An 18,002-nucleotide genomic window follows, 5' to 3' on the forward strand; every position below is an offset into this window, starting at 1 on the left:
GTTCTTTTTAGTGTTATTTTCATCGCTTTAGACGTCGTGTCGTCTTTTTGTATTAAGAAGGGCGTCTTCTCGACTCTTTCAAAGATCCCACGCAACTGTTCTTTATCTAATTTGATGTTAAAGCCCTTGTCGGTGACAATCACATCACTGAATTTATCAAAAGTGTCGAACACTTTGATCTTCGCACTCGGGTTGTGCTTCTCAGTCGATAAACAAATGACCGTCATAGTAATTTGGTAGATCTCATCCGCAGTGATCCCATTGAAAATGCCGGGATTGCACTCACTAAATCGTCGCGAGAAGGCATTGATGACTCGCTCAACAACTTGCCCTTCACCACCCATCACAAACTGATCAAACATCTCCCGCATCGATAAGTCAAGTGGCTTGTCCTTGAAGTCTAAAGTGTTTAAAAGTAGCTCCAAACACTTCTGGTTCGTCTCTCCGGCCCCTCCCAAATAGTCTCCAAGTGCTATTCTGTCGACTTTAAATTGCCTCAAGAACGCCATAATACTCTGTGGTGTGTTTTCACACAACTTCTTCTCTATAAAGTACAAGACGCCTTGTTTCGCACTCTTCGCAAAGACAGTCAACCCTTCTGTAATCAAGTTCTTCGTCTGTTTCAAACACTTCACGTCATACTTCTTGATGGGAAATGCATTCTCGTCGTTATTGTTGTTCTTAAGAACGTCTTCGGAGTATTCTTTAGTCACTTCATAGAACGAAGAATAGACACACAACAAGATTTCAACGGACAGTCCACATGTCTCGGGAATAGAAAATAAGGAGACTAATATCCTGATGATGGTCTCATAGAGATTTGGAGCATCGACGTTGCAGTCGTAATTGAAAAAGAGCTCTTCGGCTATATTAGGAAGAGTGAAAAACGATTTCAAAAAGTTTAAGACTTGGAGTTGGATTGGCACACTTTGTTTGTTTAATAAATGAATGACGACTCGACTCATTATGACGCCTAAATTGTCCGTCATTAATTGTCTGTATTTGTCAACTAAAATGCCTAAGATGTCCAAACACGACTGGATGACTTCTGTGTTGGTGTCGTTCGCATTAAGAATAAGTGACAGCGAGACTTGCGCGACAAGTTGTGGATCGAAGAATTCTTTATTTGAACAGAACGGAGAGAGTTTCTCAAAGAACGTCTTCTCAAATGGCAAAATAGTCTTCCGACTCTTCGCGTTGATTAATATTTTAGCTTCATTTGTTATTGAATTTACATAAGTCGTGTGACATTCCACACCCCTATTACATTCAGTCCATGGGCTTGTCGAGTATTTTGTGATTTCGTCAAATAAAGTTTTACTCAATACAACAGCTTTGGCAGTTTGATCTTTTGGATTTTCAGAGTGGGCATCCAAATTAGTCAAAACAACACTCACAACGTTTTCTAAATAACTTTGGTATGTTACAATATTAGGCTATTAATTAGTAGAGTTCAATTATAGTATATAATATACTATACTATATAACAATACTATATAATACTATAATAGTATAATATACTTCTAATAATCAACAAACATCAGTAGCATGAACAACCATCGCAAGGTCATATAATGTCACAAATATCTTTTTAAAACATTTTGGGTTTAATTGTTCATTAAACACTTCAACTACTGTTTTTAAACACTTTGCCATTGGCAAATTAGTTGGGAGTGATATGTACTTGAATGTTGCTGACAATATATTCACAAGAATCTCTCCAACGTCCAACGACTCGCCATGGTATGTCATTGTCTTGGATATTAAAAATTTCTTCTCGATCAGTTGCTGTATAAAATCGATGGCCTTAACACACGTCCCAGACTTTTTCATTAAAAAAGCCTCATCAATGACTTCAAAAAAAGGCGTGATGAATGCGTCGGTCCCACTTAATACGTTTTCTGTGTATTTCACGTCTTGCATTTGAGTTTTAATACTTTCACATATTTCATTTAATTTCACCGTTTTCTTATTAACTGTTGCCATCATACTTTCAACAGTCTTTATCACATTGATATCGGCCTGTGACATCCTCTTTATAACTTTTTAGTTGTCACCAATTTGTTCTTCTGTCATTAACTAAACACTATTAATATATTTTCTATTTTTTGTTCTATCAACTGGTGTCCATATTATTCAACCCAAAAATCCTTTTTCCTCACAAAAATGGATTATCTTTTCAAATAATAATAATAATAATAATAAACTTCCCCGATTTAACGAAGACATTTTCTATATGTTGGACTTCATCCAAAAAAGTCGAAAAAAAAAGATATACAAAAATAGAAAAATCAGTTACTAAAAAATCTACAATTAAATGAATAATTTTTTTACTATACTCAACAATTTGTCGTTTTTAAAACTAAAAATATAATAAAAATATAAAATTTATATTTAAAAGGTATATTTTATATAATTTTAGTTTTCAAATATTATAATTATAATAAATATTAATAGTAATAATTATATTTATAATTGTTATTATTTTAATAAAACACATTTTTAATTCATTAATAAAACTCATTTGAAAACATAACTCTAATAATAACACATGTATTACAAAAATCCTGTTTGGTTCTCTTCTTCATATTCAGTGTCCGCTTTAAATGTTTGAAAAAGATTATTTAACGAGAAATTAGATAGGACTTGATGGTCAAAAGCATTGAAAATAGGCAGTCTATCTTCCTTATTAGACTCTAAAAAATCAGCGACTATTTTATTCACTTTTTCACCAATATCTTTTATTTGTTGCTTATCAAATATGATCTCATTGTTATATAATATCTTTTCTATTTTTATCATCTTCACAGTCTTAAGAGATTTCTTCCCTTCTTTTGTGATAAATTCAAATCCAATGTTTTCAAGTGTTTCAACAAGAAGGTTGAAAGACATTGAAGCACGACTTAACTCCCTTCTTCTTTTTATGGTTTTTAAATTATAAGATTCATTTGTCTTAGACAATTTTAACAAGTCGTCTTCAAGTCTAGAATCACAATAAGTACTGATCTTCGTTTCAAAGGACAATCTGTTGCAATAATAAAAGGTTTCCATCACATAAAAAAATTGAAGAGTCTTATTTGCTTTCCTTTCAGGACGACGTAGTTGAAAAGAAAAGCCAATGGTATTCATTAGACCTATTAACGTACTTTGTTGAAGTGCTTCGAATGTCTTTGACTTGTGCTTGTTCTCCAATTTAGAAGACATTGCGTAGTGACATTTCATAATATTTGATCTGCTTATATATGTCCATTGTCTGTGTCACACAGGAGTGGCTCTCACCCTATATATAGAACGATTTCAGTGTTTTTTTATTTATTATAAAGTTATAATAATTAATTGAAAAATAAATAAGAAATTTAAAAAAATTTAAAACATGCCTGAAAACAATTAAGCTTAAACTTTTGAAAATAATTTATTTTTTTCAATTTTTTTGTGACAATATTATAGTTATCATTCTATTATTATTATTATTATAATTTGATACAAAAACCATATTAACTATATTTTATTATATAATTGTTATTTAAATAATAGTTTTACTTTAATTATAGAATTAGAAACTATAATACTCCAAACCTGTTTTTTTCTTAAAAATAGATAAATATTTCCTTATTTGGTTAATAAATTTGATATAAACTATAATTGAAATGTTATTTTTACTACTTAAAACATTATTATTGCAAGTTTAAATAAATCAAAGTTAGAATTTAACTGAAGTCATTAACTATAATTAATTAACACATTGATAAAAAGTTAATATAAAATGTAAAATAGTTTAATTTATTATATTAATTATATTATCTAATTTAAAAATTTGAAATATAGGATTAAGGTACAGTTTACCATAACAAAAAACACTTCTTGATTTTCAAGTTAAATTAACACATTCCGTCGTTATCTCACCAAAGAAAAATAATGAATAACATTTAACTCGCTTTTTTTGGATCAACTATTTATTTGACAGAACATAACATTCGATAGTTTGTTTTATGTATTTATTTTCTATTATAATTAGTTATCTTTTATCATTTTTATTGTATTATGACAAAACTATTTTGAAATAAAATAATTAAAATATATTTGTAATAATATAGATTAATACGAATATCCAATACCAATAAAATATATTATTAGTTATGTTTTATACAATAAGAACCAGCATTAAACGAGAATTAAACCAACATATTGTATATTATAGTATACAGTTTAATTAATTAATTATATATAAAAAAACTAAAGTAATTAAACAATTTCCTGAAATAAACATTTTTGAAGTTATAATATTTTATAATATATTTAAACCATATATATATTATTAAATAATCACCTAAAGACGAATTCTTTCTGTGGTTTTATTTATCAACTTATTTCTTATTTTTGCCACAAATATTCGAAACCCTTTTTTTAACATTACTTCGTTCAAAATCGACTCTCCTAGAAGAATATGAGCCATTCTACCAACTTTAAAATCAGAACGACATGAGTAACCATCCAGACTTTCTTTCACACCAAAATGTACATTTAAAATCTTTGCAACCTGGAGTGTATGAAGGGTGGCTTAGAAAAAGAGGTGTTAAAATTAGAACATGGAAGCGGCGCTATTTTGTGATTAAGAACAACTTTATCTTCTACTTTCCGTCATCACAGCCGGACTCTACGCCGAAGGGGATGATTGAGCTCAACTCGAAGTCACAAGCAAAGCTGTTAGATCAGACGTTTTTGAATATAGTAGTTACAAGTGTTCATAGAGACCAGTACATAATAGCTGAGACTCCAGACATTGGGGCGTCATGGGTAGATGCAATCAACAACCAAATACGAACACTTAAAAAGATCGAAGATCAAGGCAAAGATGATGAGAAACGAGTGGCGCCAACAAAAGGGATACCATCTGATGTGATGTCTGAAATAGCACGAATTCGAGAAGAAAATGACGACAAAGTGCCGCCATCGTCGCTCACAAAATTGATCAAGAATGTAGGGGATGATACAATGGAAAGATATTTGTATTCGATCTTGTCTGAAGTGCTGAGAGATTGGGACAACAAGCAAATTGGAAGATATTTCTATTCCAATTTCTGTCGCAATTACGTCCGCGTTGATCATCGAGCAAATAAGAGAAGAATGTCTCTGATGAAAACAGGGGAAGGGAAAGCAGACAAAGTGTTGAGTGATTTGAATTTATGCTTTGGTGGTGTACAACGGGCAGTTCTTGGAGCTTATGGTGCTGAGAGAGAAAATGATCAAGACGAATTGATGTTTGTGTTTGGAAAGACAAAAGCAGCAGGTGAGCGACTTGCTGACATTTACAAGACAATCATTGCTGAATACTCAATCGGCCCTTCAGAAGTCATTCGAACTATATTCGACGCAATGGAGACGTGGAAGATGAGAACAGACGAAGAGATCTTTCTTGCGTTTGTTGGCGGGATGATGGAGGGCTGGGGACCAGAACTGGTCGCTTCATTTGTTTCACTTCTTTTCGTCTACACAAAAGAACAAGACTCATTCCCACTCTTCGAAACACCTTGGGTCGAAATGCCAGATTGTTGCATTAAATTTTTAAAAACATTTACAGATCAGTGGAGTACAAAAGACACTAAATCGTTCTTTGTTATTGGGAAAATGTTGTGGAATGTTAACGAAGAGTGTGAACAGAAGATTAACAAGATCTTTGGTGTTTGAGTACTAATTTGTGTGCGTTGTGTTGATAGATCTGTCAAAAATTCAACTTTTATATTGAAAATTCATTTCTTTCTGTCTTAAATACTATTTTTATAATGAATTAATACCATTTCAATGTATTTAATTTATCATTATAAATACTATTATAATAATTACTATTTTATCGCAATGCAGTTGCGATAATTAAATAAACAAAAATAACAATAAAATTAGAAGAACCGATTTTTACAAAGAAGACCTTAATCAAGAATAACAACACACCTCATATCACCAGTAAAGTTGTCAACAAATTTGTCTTCTTTCGTCTCTTTTATTTTTTGTGCTGATTTTTCGTGGACAGGTCCAACCTTTTTTTCAAGCGATTTGTAATTTTTAATAGGGAATTTCACCAAAAATAGCCGGAGTTGGTCTTTATTATTTTTAATGTTATACAGTGCTGGGATCTCTAACAAAGGTGGGATTTTGAGGAAGGGTGAGACCAATTGCTTTTGGATTGTCTTTAACTCATCTGAACACCAACAGACGTTCTGTCTTTCAAACTTTTTCTCCTCCAAAAGAGATTTGTAATTGGTGACCAACAGAAGTAATTTGAAAATATCGACCATTTCATCTATACACATTGAAATAGATTGTTGTAAATAGTCGTTTGCAGTTTGTTTCCTAAAGAAGTCACCAACAAAAGAATTAAAGGATTTGAATAACATAAATGTTTCAGTCTCAAGAAGACCAATTTCAACTGGTGTTCTGAGAAATTCTGGAATGCTTTCTCCCTTGTACAAAGTGTATTGCCCATTAAAACAAGAGTACTTCTTGTGGAAATTGAGTGCGTGTTGAAGTGGAACCGAATACAATTCTCCCCAATGAGACAAATGTGAGGTGTCTGGTTCAAAGACGTTTTCTGCATTTCTCTTCTTGACAAAGGTGAGATTTTCAATTCGATTATAAATCTCTGGATTTCCGTTCCTAGAAATGTAGTGGTACAACAACATCGATTTAAATGAGACTAATGTGTGAGTAGTCTTGATATTCTTTTTAATTTTCTTGGCAATGGCATGGGTGTCTCCTTTGAAGCTTCTTGCGACAAAGTAATTGAACTGTGTACCTTCATTTGCATATAATGAGTCGAAAAACTCATGCAACATATAATGGAGCTTTAGGTAGTTCATTTACCACAAGCAAGTTCTATTGAAATTGTTTTTATAAGTCAACCTCGTTCTTCTTTTTTGTGTAAATGCTAAAAGAAGCTTTTGTAAATGTTAATGAAACCAATAGGTTATAATTAAAATTCACTAAACAATAGTTTATTGGTTATTTGAGGATGATTCAAACAACAAAGTCAACTCAAATATGGTGCCTTGGTCTAAAACAAAATTGTTTGGGTAGTAATTTCTATTTCTTTTAGTTTTCTTTTAAGATGTGAGAACATGTTTAAAAGAAAACAAAAAACAAATGGCCACAAATCGGGTAATTAAAAGAAAAAAAAGATGGTGAGAAGTTAAAATAGGAAATATTATTTAAAAGTGTTGGAAATTGAGAAAACACGGTTGGTTTTTCGTATATTTTACATAACAACATTTTATATTAAAGATGATATTAAAGATATAATGTATTTACTCAACAAAATGATAAATGGAAGTTATAATTTCAAATATAATATAATTAATATATTTCAATATAACAATTATTATCAATAATAATACATTTAACATTTAAATTATTGAACAATAAAAGACGATTAAAATTTATAACAAAGTAAATAACAAGTTATTTATTGTTTTTTTTGACTTCATTTTTTAATTGAAACGAGTAAATTAAATTTACTAAATTTAAAACAAATTCCTTATTTTTAAATAATTGTAAAACTCGGATAAACTGTCGACATTAATTGGAGTGTTATGTTTAGATATTTGTGTCATAATACTGATAAAATAAAAATAAAAGTAGCCATAATTACCCACTATTCATGGTTTATATACAAAACAATTACATTGTTAAAATAGCCTTCATTTTGTTCATGTTATTATTTTATCAAATAATGGCGAAATTAAAACCACCTTTACCAAAATAAAATATTTGCCGCGAGTGTTTTTTGAAAGAAGTCCATTTTTAAGCTATGTTTTGTGCTTCCTTATGTCACCCACTTTCTTTCGCCGTACTATGTGGACATTGATGTTGTTTCTCGCTTGCGAAGGGTCAGGGGGATCCACGCTAAGGGTGGAAATGGAAAATGATGGAACGGGTGCACAAACAAACTGTTTAAATGAGACGGTTTGTGCTTTTTTTTTCAATATTCCATATTTTCTGACTCAAGGTGAATTTTCGGCATTTCTTGAATTGGGGAACCATCATTAATATTTACTTATCTTCCTATTTACTATAAAATTAATTTGAATATTATATCAAATAGTAAATAAACTCTATTTTTAGAGGTTATGACCAGTGTAGGTTCCAACAAATAAGGTTTATGATAAACTAACACATAAAAAATTTTTAAATAGTATTGTTTTATGTATTACTAATACAATATATTTATATTAGTAATATAGTACACAATACAATATTTTTATAGTATTAAACAAAAGTTATAATACTTGATGATATATTAACATTATTAGATTGATTTATTCTTTAATTAAAGTCAGTCTTTACAAGTTCTTTTTTTTTAAAGAAGTTTATAGATAAAAATGTTCCAAACTTACGGGAAAAGACAAGTAAAAATATTATAATTAATATAACTATTCAGAAACCATATAACCAATAACACAACTAATAACATAAATTAGGTTTAGACCATTTGACCAATCATTTTCAAACATCAAAAAATGAATAGATACAATTGATTTGGTAATAATTTGAATAAAATAACAGAAAAATATTACTGTTATTTTACTTCAAACTTCAAATAAAGTATAAAATCTTTTAGAAAATCAATGAGTTGATAAACTGGCTGTCTGAAACAACATCACATTTTTTCTTCGATTTCCAACATCTTCTTTCTTTGATTTTTGTGGTCTTATATTATCAGTTATAGTTGTTTGATTCATTGTCGTATTCGATCGTTTGATGCGTGTTCACTAACATGTTTTTGAGCATATCAACATTGTTTGTTGTTTATGTCGCGTACCAAATAAATTATTTTATTCGTTAATGTAAAAAAGCATCACTTCTATGTTTTTAGTGTGAATTGTTGGCAATCAAATGTATTATTTTTTGTTTTTGCAAAGAAAATTTTGAGTTGTCAAAAATTATTGACCAATCATATTCAAGAAATGAAGTTTAACACAATAAATATAGTTTTACGACTAACTTTATTACCAATTCTAAAACTTATAATAAATATGTTTATTACAGTTGACCAAATAATTGTAAGAAGTAAAATAAATAGTTTTAAAACTTAAATTAAGAACTATTATAAAAATAGATTCAAGTTTATTAGTATTTTTTGGTGAACCTTTATTTCACTTCTTTTAACCCGTTATTTTAAGGTAATCAATGGGAAATACACCCTTCTGACAATTATTTGGTCAACTGTACCTATATATTTTATATATAAATAATATATTTCGAAAACTATAATAAATAAAATTATTTATTAATATAATTATATTATATTAAAAAATGATTATAACATTATTATAAAAAACATGTCTACATATTTTTATTATTTATAAAAGTGTAATTACAAAAGCTGCGAAAAAAAAACAATTTTTATTATAGTGATAAGTCATTAATAATTATAATGACTTGTTATTATTAAAAAAATAATTTAAATTATTCTATAATTGTAAATAATTCATTGAATGAATAAATCAAATACCAAAATCAAACGAAGCTTCAAAAACACACTTAAAGACTCAACATAGTAATATCGCATTAAAAAAACTATATCATTTATCAATACACTAATACGTAATAATTTAATAGCCTATTAGTCGTTATGGTATATTTATTTAATTATTATTTTTCAAAGAAAACTATAAAAAGTTATAAATGAAGTTATGAGAAAAATACACATTATTATCGTTTTTTAAATTAAAAATTATTCATAAAGTTAATTCAAAAAATTCACAAAAAAAGTTGTAAAAATTTCATATTTAGGTTATTTTAATGAGTATAATGAAAAATAAATACACATATTATTTTTTTAATTATCTAGTGGATTGAATCCTCCACCCAAAAAGATAAAATACAAATGTATTAATATTATTTATTAAATGTATTAATATTATATTGTTTATAATACAATTGTGTTATATTGTTTGCGCTCTAAATCTTTCATTTTAAATTTTATACCTCTTTTTGCTAAAAATAGTTTTTTTTAAATGAGCGAAAGAGATTTTTATTTTTTTATTAAATTCACATCAAAATATCAAAGGGTTGTCCATATAAAGACAACTAGAAGATCATTGCTTCTCATTATATGGCCCGTAATCGATATTTCAATCCCCTTCCAGAAAGCGACTTCAAATCTGTGTTGGCAGGTTTCTATTTGCAGATGGTTAACGAATTTGCGTCGTTTTCATTAAAGACAAGCAAAGGTGCTGCTTCAAATAATTTGTGTTTTCCACAGATCCTACATGTATGTTTCGATCAGACACCAAAAGAAAACAGCGAGGAAGAAATTAACGTGAATAACTATTTGAAAATGCGCATAGAAAATTATATTGACAAACAAAATATGACTTCATCGCAAATCAAGAGATTCAGAAAAGAAGAAACTCTCAAGTTGTTGGAAGACTTGATTTGGATTAATTCTTCTGGACAGTACAACAAAAAAGAAAAGAGTTTTACTTTTCTATTAAATGACCATGAAAAAAATGTCTATACGAACGGAGCTATAAAACAAATTGGAAAGGCAGTATTGAATAAAATTAAAGTCATGATGTCGACATCATTAAACAAACGAGTTATAATTGAAAAAAATCAACTCAACTTCACTTCGACGTTGTAACAACATACCTTTAATACCTAAAGGTATAAAATGTAAAAAGAACAAATGCCATTTTTAAATATTTTTGTTATTTGTGTGGCAATTCACATCAAGTATCAATTGCGATATAAATATTTTAAAAAAATTAATTTAAACCAATTACAATTTTATATAAAACATATTAATATTAATAATTTCTTTTTTGTCGCAAAAATCAACTATTGCGATAAAAAAATAATTATAAATAACAAAATTTTCCTTTCAAATAGTTTTTTAATCCGTATTATTTAATATACCATATTTTATTATTCGTCAAACCACAATAAAAAATTTGATTTAAAAAATGTTTGTATTAAACAATTAATAAACAAACTATATTTTTACTATAAAAGAAACAATTTTTTTATTATTAATTATTTGATCTAATTTGATAAAAACCCCAAAACCAACAAATAAAAATGAGGAATTAGCTAAACATACTTTTTTAATTTATTTTTCAAACTATTTACGTAGTTTGACTGTTTCTTTCCGCTACAAGAAGACACTTCACAATTTGAAAATCGTTTATTGAACAAATCATTTTTCTTCTGTTTTTACTCAGAAGAAAAAAATGTAATAAACAATGTGAACGATTTAAAAATTTGGTAAAGAACAGTTTGTCGAAATTTGTTCCCAAAAAAATGGAAAAACTCAAACGAAAAAAATCAACTAAAAAATAATACAAGAAGTGTGCATGTCTGTTTCAAGCACATGGAATTCAAACCAAAATATGAATTCCGAATTCATTAAAACGCCCATTAAATTACGCACAAAACCATCAAACAAGAGTTCTCCCAAGTCTTCGATGGTCACAAGTCTTTCCGACTTATCACAAATTTCGAACATCACAAATGTTTCCAACTCGACTTTTTCCCGATTTAGTTCCTCAACACGTCTTCCAAATGTCAAGCGACAAATTTTGACTTCGACAAATTCGTATGTTTCTCCGCTTCTTTCAAAGTGTCTCACTCCGGTCATTTCCAAGGAGAATTCCCTCTTTCATGTCAACACGCTTCCTCGCAGTTCCGAAGTGACTCTTCCAAAGGGGATGAAGTTCAAAAGTGACTACTCCCCTTCTAAAACAGACCAAATCATCCACTACGTCCACATCGACTCAATCGCAAATTTCTACAAGTCCAAAGGAATATTAAAACTTTTTCCTTGGCAAGTCGAGTGTCTTGAGAAGAGTGAAGTTCTTGCTGGAAAGCGGAATTTCGTGTACTCTGCGCCGACGTCTGCGGGGAAGACTTTAGTCAGCGAGATGTTGATGGTCCATCGCTATTGCCAAACGCAACGGAAGACGATCTATATAGTCCCCTATGTTTCTCTTGGTAACGAGAAGGCAAAGTACTTCGCCGAGCTCTTTGCGAGTACCCGCAATGTCGTTTGCGGGTTCTTCCAGTCCCGTCCGATTCACACGAATTTTGATATTGCTGTGTGCACCATAGAGAAGGCGAATGCGTTAGTCAACAAGATGATACAAGACAAGACGTTTCAGAAAGTCGGGATGATAGTAGTAGATGAGATCCACATGCTTGCTGACAAGTCGCGTGGATACATATTAGAGACTCTTCTGAGTAAAGTGATGTATGTGGGGGGACACATTCAAGTCATAGGGATGAGTGCGACGGTTCCAGACATCCACGTCATTGGTATGTGGTTGAAAGCGGAGACGTATGTGTGTACGTATCGACCTGTAGAACTCACTGAGAACGTCGTGTGTGAAAATAAAGTGCTGAGTAAAAGTGGAGAAGTGTTAAAAACACTGTGTGGAGGGGGTGAGGTGAACCAAATCGTTGAATTGATTTTAGAAGTGAGTGAAGGAGGGAAAGGGGTGTTGTGTTTCTGCTCTTCGAAATATGGATGTGAGAAGATGGGGAAGGACATTGTTGCGAATTTGAAGAAGCGCAAGAAGGGTGGCTTTGGATTGAATGAGGACATCGAAACGCTCAGAGAGTTGATGGTTGAAGAACTGCGGACGAATGTGAATGGCAGCGACGAGGAGTTATTGAAATGTGTGAGGTGTGGATTAGCATATCACCATAGTGGCATAACACAGGAAGAGCGCGAGATACTTGAAAAGGGGTTTCGGGAGGGTGTTTTGAGTTTAATAATAGCGACGAGTACGTTGGCTGTTGGAGTTAATTTGCCTGCGAGTCGTGTGATCTTCAATCGGCCGTATATTGGCATTGACTTTTTGGATGTTGGGAGGTACCGACAGATGTGTGGGAGAGCTGGGAGATTAGGGTTTGACACGAAAGGGGAGAGTTATTTGTTTGTGAAGGTGAATGAGAAGAAGAAAGTGCTAGAGATGGTGAATGCGGTACTTCCGCCGTTGCAAGAGAGTGTGATGGAGAATGAGACGAGTAAGATGTCACAAAGTATCTTAGAGGGAGTTGAAGATAAGATGATTGCGACTGAGATTGATATGGAGAAGTACTGTCGGTGTAGCATATATACCGTGTCTGACAATCCGGAGACTGTGGAATACACACAACACAACAGAGAGATAATCAACAATGCTATTCAGATACTCATGGGGAGTCTAATGGTTGAGGAGAGTATGAATGCGTGTGGAGAGAAAGTCTATGTGACGACACAATTTGGGAAAGCAACAGTCAACAGTGGTATTGGGATGGACGATGCGCTGCGCGTCTACAGCGACTTGAATGAAGCGAAAAAGAAGATTCATGCGGACAGCGAGTTGCAAGTGTTGTATTTAGTGTCTGCTATTAACACGTCGAGCGAAGTTGATTGGGACGTCTTCGAGAGGAAGTATGAGGAATTGAATGAGACGGATCGAGAGATATTCAATGAACTTAAAATTGATGTGATGTTTGTTCGCGAGATGCAGAGCAAGAAGAAGACGAAGGAGGATGTGAAATTGCGGAAGCACCAAATGGCGTATTGTGCGCTGGTGCTGAACGACTTGATTAAAGAGCGCGACATTAGCGAAGTTACTAAAGAGTATAACATTGCACGAGGACATCTTCAGGCATTACAGACAAACACTGCGGCGTCTGCGAATATCATAGCGCAGTTTTGTGTTCAATTAGGGTGGGATATGATGTATGCGGTGTTTGCTGCGATTGTTGATCGACTGAATTATGGGGTGAGAAGAGAGTTAGTCGACTTGACACGAATAGAAGGAGTGAAAGGGAGACGAGCGAGAGAATTGTATAAGTGGGGATTGAGGAGTGTCGATGATGTAGCTGACGCAACAGTGGACCGAGTGACGGACATCCTCCAGAGGATGAGAAGACCTGTTGAAAAGAATGGGTATGTAGGGGGGGTCATGGGACAGAAGGTTGATGCTGGAGTGGCGCGGAAGATCATTAGGAATGCAAGAGAACTCACTGGGAAATTGAGTGCCGCGGAGAAGGTAGCCGTTGCGATACAAAGTGGGGTGAGGAATGGGATAGTGAGGAGTGCGTCTGCGATGGAACAAGAGATGTCGATACATTACATTGGAAATGTTTGCCATCCTGAAGATGAGAAGAGTGTTGAGAGAGTTATACATCTCTTGAGAGAAGAGAGAGAAGTTGGGTGTTTTTTGAAGATAATAGGAGAGGGAGAGTCTTTTGTAGTTGGAGGAGTCGAGTATTTCAAGGAAGAGTATGTTGAAGGTGTAGCTGTGGGGATGTTGCACGAGATGTATTACATCAAATACCACAAAAGGTGCTGTGGTGATTGTGTGCTGAGGAAAGTAATAATTCCCGAATTGATTGGGAATGGGGAAAGGAAGTGGAAATTGAAGATGTTCAATTTTAAAAAGAACTTTGGGTACTTGAAAGAGGGAGCCGAGGTCTATGACGAAGACAAAGTCGAAGATGTTTTGAGAGAGTATTCTGCAGTGTTAGGGAACCAAGTTGAAGTGAGAGGTGGAGAAGAAGTCACGATCCAAGATGTTGCGGAAGGATATATGGGACAGGTCGGGAAGCTGATACCTACAGTTCAAATTGAGAATTTGAAGGAAGTGAGGAAAATAGCGAGGTCAGAGATAGTAGACGACTGTTATATCAATCAGATATTCGAGGCGTGTAACAATTGTTTGCTTGTTGTTGCATTGTCGAAGGTGTTCCAGAACGAGTTAAAGAAAATGATTGAAGAAATTAAAAACAAAAGCAATGAATGAGCGACTTATGTGTATGTTTAACTGTGTTGATTATAGAACTATAATTATTAATTCTTTATTAATATCATTAACTATTTTTTTTATAATTGTTTTATGATAGTTAAAGAGTGTTAACGTGATAGGGCGTATCCACACGGAAATTGTGAATCCCTGCGGATTGGAATATTTTGTGTGGATAGCCTCTTATTTTTTTGTCGAAAAAACCCAAATATCCGTTTTAAACCATATGTTATGATTTTTAAAACTAATAATTGTTACTTATAATCATTTATAGGACAAAAATGATACACAAACATAAATACCCCCATAAGGAGTATTTCCAATATTTGCAATAATTTCATAGTAAGAAAAAACGCTATTTTCAGCCTTTTTTGAAGTGGTAAAATAAGAATAGATCAAAATGAACAAATAAAATAACTAACAAAATTTACGTGTATTATCCCGTTTATTTGATATATGTAACACTATTTTTTTCGTTTTTTTAATTGAAAAAACATTTCAAAAGCGATTAATGGGATTATTATTTGGGGAAATTCCCGTTTTTTGCATTAAAAAATATTTAATTTTAATATCAATTAACAAATATATTATTTTTTTTTGTTAATCGTGGCTCAAAAATGCATTTATCATCACTTTTTACTAATAGTATTGTAATTTATATAAACACTCCATTAGTTTATTATTTTAATAATAATATTTGGGAATTGAAATATGTTAAATAATGATTTTTGTTGGCGCAAATTATACGTATAAAAAAGGGTTTTACATCCTAAATTATATTCTGGTTTTGTTGAAAATGTTAAAGACAAAGGTTTTATGTCTAAACTAAACTATTAATTGATAACAATAAATTATATTACAATAGTACATTATTTATTAACATAAAAATGACAGAATAATCACAAAACAAATTCTATTAACATAGTTAAATAAAATGTAATTTTTACTATAAAAAAGTTAAAAAGTTAAATGGCAAATTACCACATTGTAACAATAAGTTATTATTTATGTTATTAAAAAATCATAACAATACCTATTAATTAAAATAGAAACATACGGCAAATACCAACAAAAACCATCAAAAAATACAAGTCATGTTACTCATTACATTTAACATGTAATAATAAAGATTGTCTATCTATATTTACCATCCACACCTTTTTAACCTATCCACAGTAAACTATGCGTTAGTATTTTATGACAAATTATATGTTATTTTATAAATTATTCAATTTTAATAATTTTATTGATTAAATATAGTTTATACAATTAGTTAAATAAACTAAAGTTAATTAATAAAAAACTTTAGTCTTAAAATTTTTAACAAAATTGTTTTTTTTTGCGGCAAATTAATTGAAATGGTAAAAGTAAAAGATGACTTTGACTAAAAATAAAATTTGTTTTTTCTGTTTTAACTTTCAAAATAATCGCTTTTTTATGAATTCGGTCCAAAAAACGTATTTTTTGTAAACTCTTAGGCAAATTTTATATTAATTACGACAAAAATGTGTAAGATTTTCAAAGCCATTCACACAAAAGTGGTCTATCACGTTAACACTCTTAAAAGTGAAGTAGGTAATTAAGAATAGTTAAAATATTAATAATATAACTATTGAAAAAAAGAGTTGAGAAAAAGTTCCTCATTGACAATTGTTAACTATATCTAATCACAATTTATATTATTTGAAACTACCTCCAAATGTTTTTTTGGAATTTAAAAAAATGGAAAATTTTTTAGTTAATTTGCCATATTTGTAACTAAAATAATGACCATAGTTGTAATTTATTTTTGTGGTAAAAAAACAACCAAGAAAATTCCAGTTTTGTGGTCTGTTTTTTTATGAAATGATTTTAATAAATTGTTCAATAAAAATAAAGTTAACTTTTGTAATTATGAACTCTTATTTATTTAATAAAATATTATATATTTTTACAATAATAATATTAAAAAAAATACTAACAATAAAAATTGATATTTGAGTTTAAAAAATCTGGTTTGTTTCTAAAAATATTAAACATTGTTTTTCATTTTTTAATTTAGTGTTAATTAAAAAACAGTTGGCATTTTTACATTAATAAATCCACGAAGTTATATTTTGTATTAAATATGTAGATGATTGGTAAATTCTTGTTAATATATTTATTGATTTAGTAATTTTTTAGTAAATCACAAAATGTAAATGTAATTAAACAAAGTATTATAATTATTATAAAATACTAATACATATAATTTTAAAAAATATAAACACAAAACATAAACATTTCACATTATTAAAATTTTTTTTAAAAAAAATTAAATTAAAAATAATTACCATAATAATTAATTAATGAAAAACCTCAATTATACCCCCGCAATATCAATGAATTTTTGTGCCTTCTTCAAGTATTTAAAAGTGATAATTAAAATTTGGATAATTAACTAAAGTAAAAATGTACCATTTGGCTGAAACATAAAAACATCACACATGTTGAAATGCCAAATCCTCAAAACAACGGAGTGGATATATAAAGAGCACTCAAATTTGATTATACAAACAATGTCTTCGCACCACATTTGTAACACGTTACCAACGACAACACACTTCCACGGAGTGATGAGAATCACAAAGAAGAACGCGCTCTTGAACAAAATTGCGACAAAGCCGTCAAAGCTGAGACAAGACCTCCAAATCAATGAAGAGCAAAACGTTATTCAACTTAAAAGGGTTTCTGTTATCCACACATCCGATTCGATCGCTAAGTACTTTAGTAAGTTTGGGAAGGTCGTTCAGGTGAAGCTTTCAAAGTCTTCAAGTATCTCTCAAATCGGCTTTGTCACTTTCGAGAAGAAAGAAAGCTTGGCCCATGCACTGGCGGCGAAACCGCCACATGGAGTTGTGTTCTAAAATAAGAACAACATATTCAACACTGAATTCTTTGTATTAATTAATTTATTATTAAAATTACTATTTTTTATGGAATTATAATATTAATTATAATTAGTTAAACATATAGTTACTCTATTTGATACAGAACTTATATAGGTCTTTTTTAATTAATTTGAACCAATTTATAGTTATATAATATATAATTATTTTTTAATTATGATAATAGTTTTTATTAATTAATTAAGAATTAATCATAAAAGTTTTGTATATAATAGAGAAAACACGTTTTATATATAGAATTGATGACGTAACAAAAAATACAAAGAATTAGTTTGAAACTATAAAC

At 30.5% G+C, this 18,002-nt stretch overlaps 7 protein-coding genes across 7 annotated transcripts; 4 read left to right on the forward strand and 3 right to left on the reverse strand.

Moving 5' to 3' along the window:
- On the reverse strand, nt 1–2,031 carry EIN_168070 (Sec7 domain containing protein; the record flags this gene model as incomplete). The annotated part of the gene is made up of 2 exons (XM_004183750.1): nt 1–1,436; nt 1,540–2,031. Coding segments are annotated over 2 exons (1,928 nt in total), but the record flags the coding sequence as incomplete, so codon positions are not given.
- Nucleotides 2,032–2,556: 525 nt separating this feature from the next.
- Nucleotides 2,557–3,222, reverse strand: EIN_168080 (hypothetical protein; the record flags this gene model as incomplete). Its single annotated transcript, XM_004183751.1, has 1 exon — nt 2,557–3,222. The coding sequence occupies one exon, from the start codon at nt 3,220–3,222 to the stop codon at nt 2,557–2,559; it is 666 nt and encodes a 221-aa protein (XP_004183799.1).
- Nucleotides 3,223–4,479: 1,257 nt separating this feature from the next.
- EIN_168090 (hypothetical protein) lies at nt 4,480–5,685 on the forward strand (the record flags this gene model as incomplete). The annotated part of the gene is made up of 1 exon (XM_004183752.1): nt 4,480–5,685. One exon carries the CDS (start codon nt 4,480–4,482, stop codon nt 5,683–5,685), a length of 1,206 nt encoding a protein of 401 aa, XP_004183800.1.
- Nucleotides 5,686–5,924: 239 nt separating this feature from the next.
- EIN_168100 (hypothetical protein) lies at nt 5,925–6,851 on the reverse strand (the record flags this gene model as incomplete). The annotated part of the gene is made up of 1 exon (XM_004183753.1): nt 5,925–6,851. The coding sequence occupies one exon, from the start codon at nt 6,849–6,851 to the stop codon at nt 5,925–5,927; it is 927 nt and encodes a 308-aa protein (XP_004183801.1).
- Nucleotides 6,852–10,007: 3,156 nt separating this feature from the next.
- EIN_168110 (hypothetical protein) lies at nt 10,008–10,636 on the forward strand (the record flags this gene model as incomplete). Its single annotated transcript, XM_004183754.1, has 2 exons — nt 10,008–10,061; nt 10,085–10,636. The coding sequence occupies 2 exons, from the start codon at nt 10,008–10,010 to the stop codon at nt 10,634–10,636; spliced, it is 606 nt and encodes a 201-aa protein (XP_004183802.1).
- Nucleotides 10,637–11,384: 748 nt separating this feature from the next.
- Nucleotides 11,385–14,789, forward strand: EIN_168120 (DNA polymerase theta, putative; the record flags this gene model as incomplete). Its single annotated transcript, XM_004183755.1, has 1 exon — nt 11,385–14,789. One exon carries the CDS (start codon nt 11,385–11,387, stop codon nt 14,787–14,789), a length of 3,405 nt encoding a protein of 1,134 aa, XP_004183803.1.
- Nucleotides 14,790–17,254: 2,465 nt separating this feature from the next.
- On the forward strand, nt 17,255–17,674 carry EIN_168130 (hypothetical protein; the record flags this gene model as incomplete). Its single annotated transcript, XM_004183756.1, has 1 exon — nt 17,255–17,674. The coding sequence occupies one exon, from the start codon at nt 17,255–17,257 to the stop codon at nt 17,672–17,674; it is 420 nt and encodes a 139-aa protein (XP_004183804.1).
- Between the last annotated feature and the right edge of the window lie 328 nt (nt 17,675–18,002).

Source organism: Entamoeba invadens (genome assembly GCF_000330505.1).
Source record: "Entamoeba invadens IP1 unplaced genomic scaffold scaff_1105074725591, whole genome shotgun sequence".
In the NCBI taxonomy this organism is placed as follows: Eukaryota; Evosea; order Mastigamoebida; family Endamoebidae; genus Entamoeba; species Entamoeba invadens.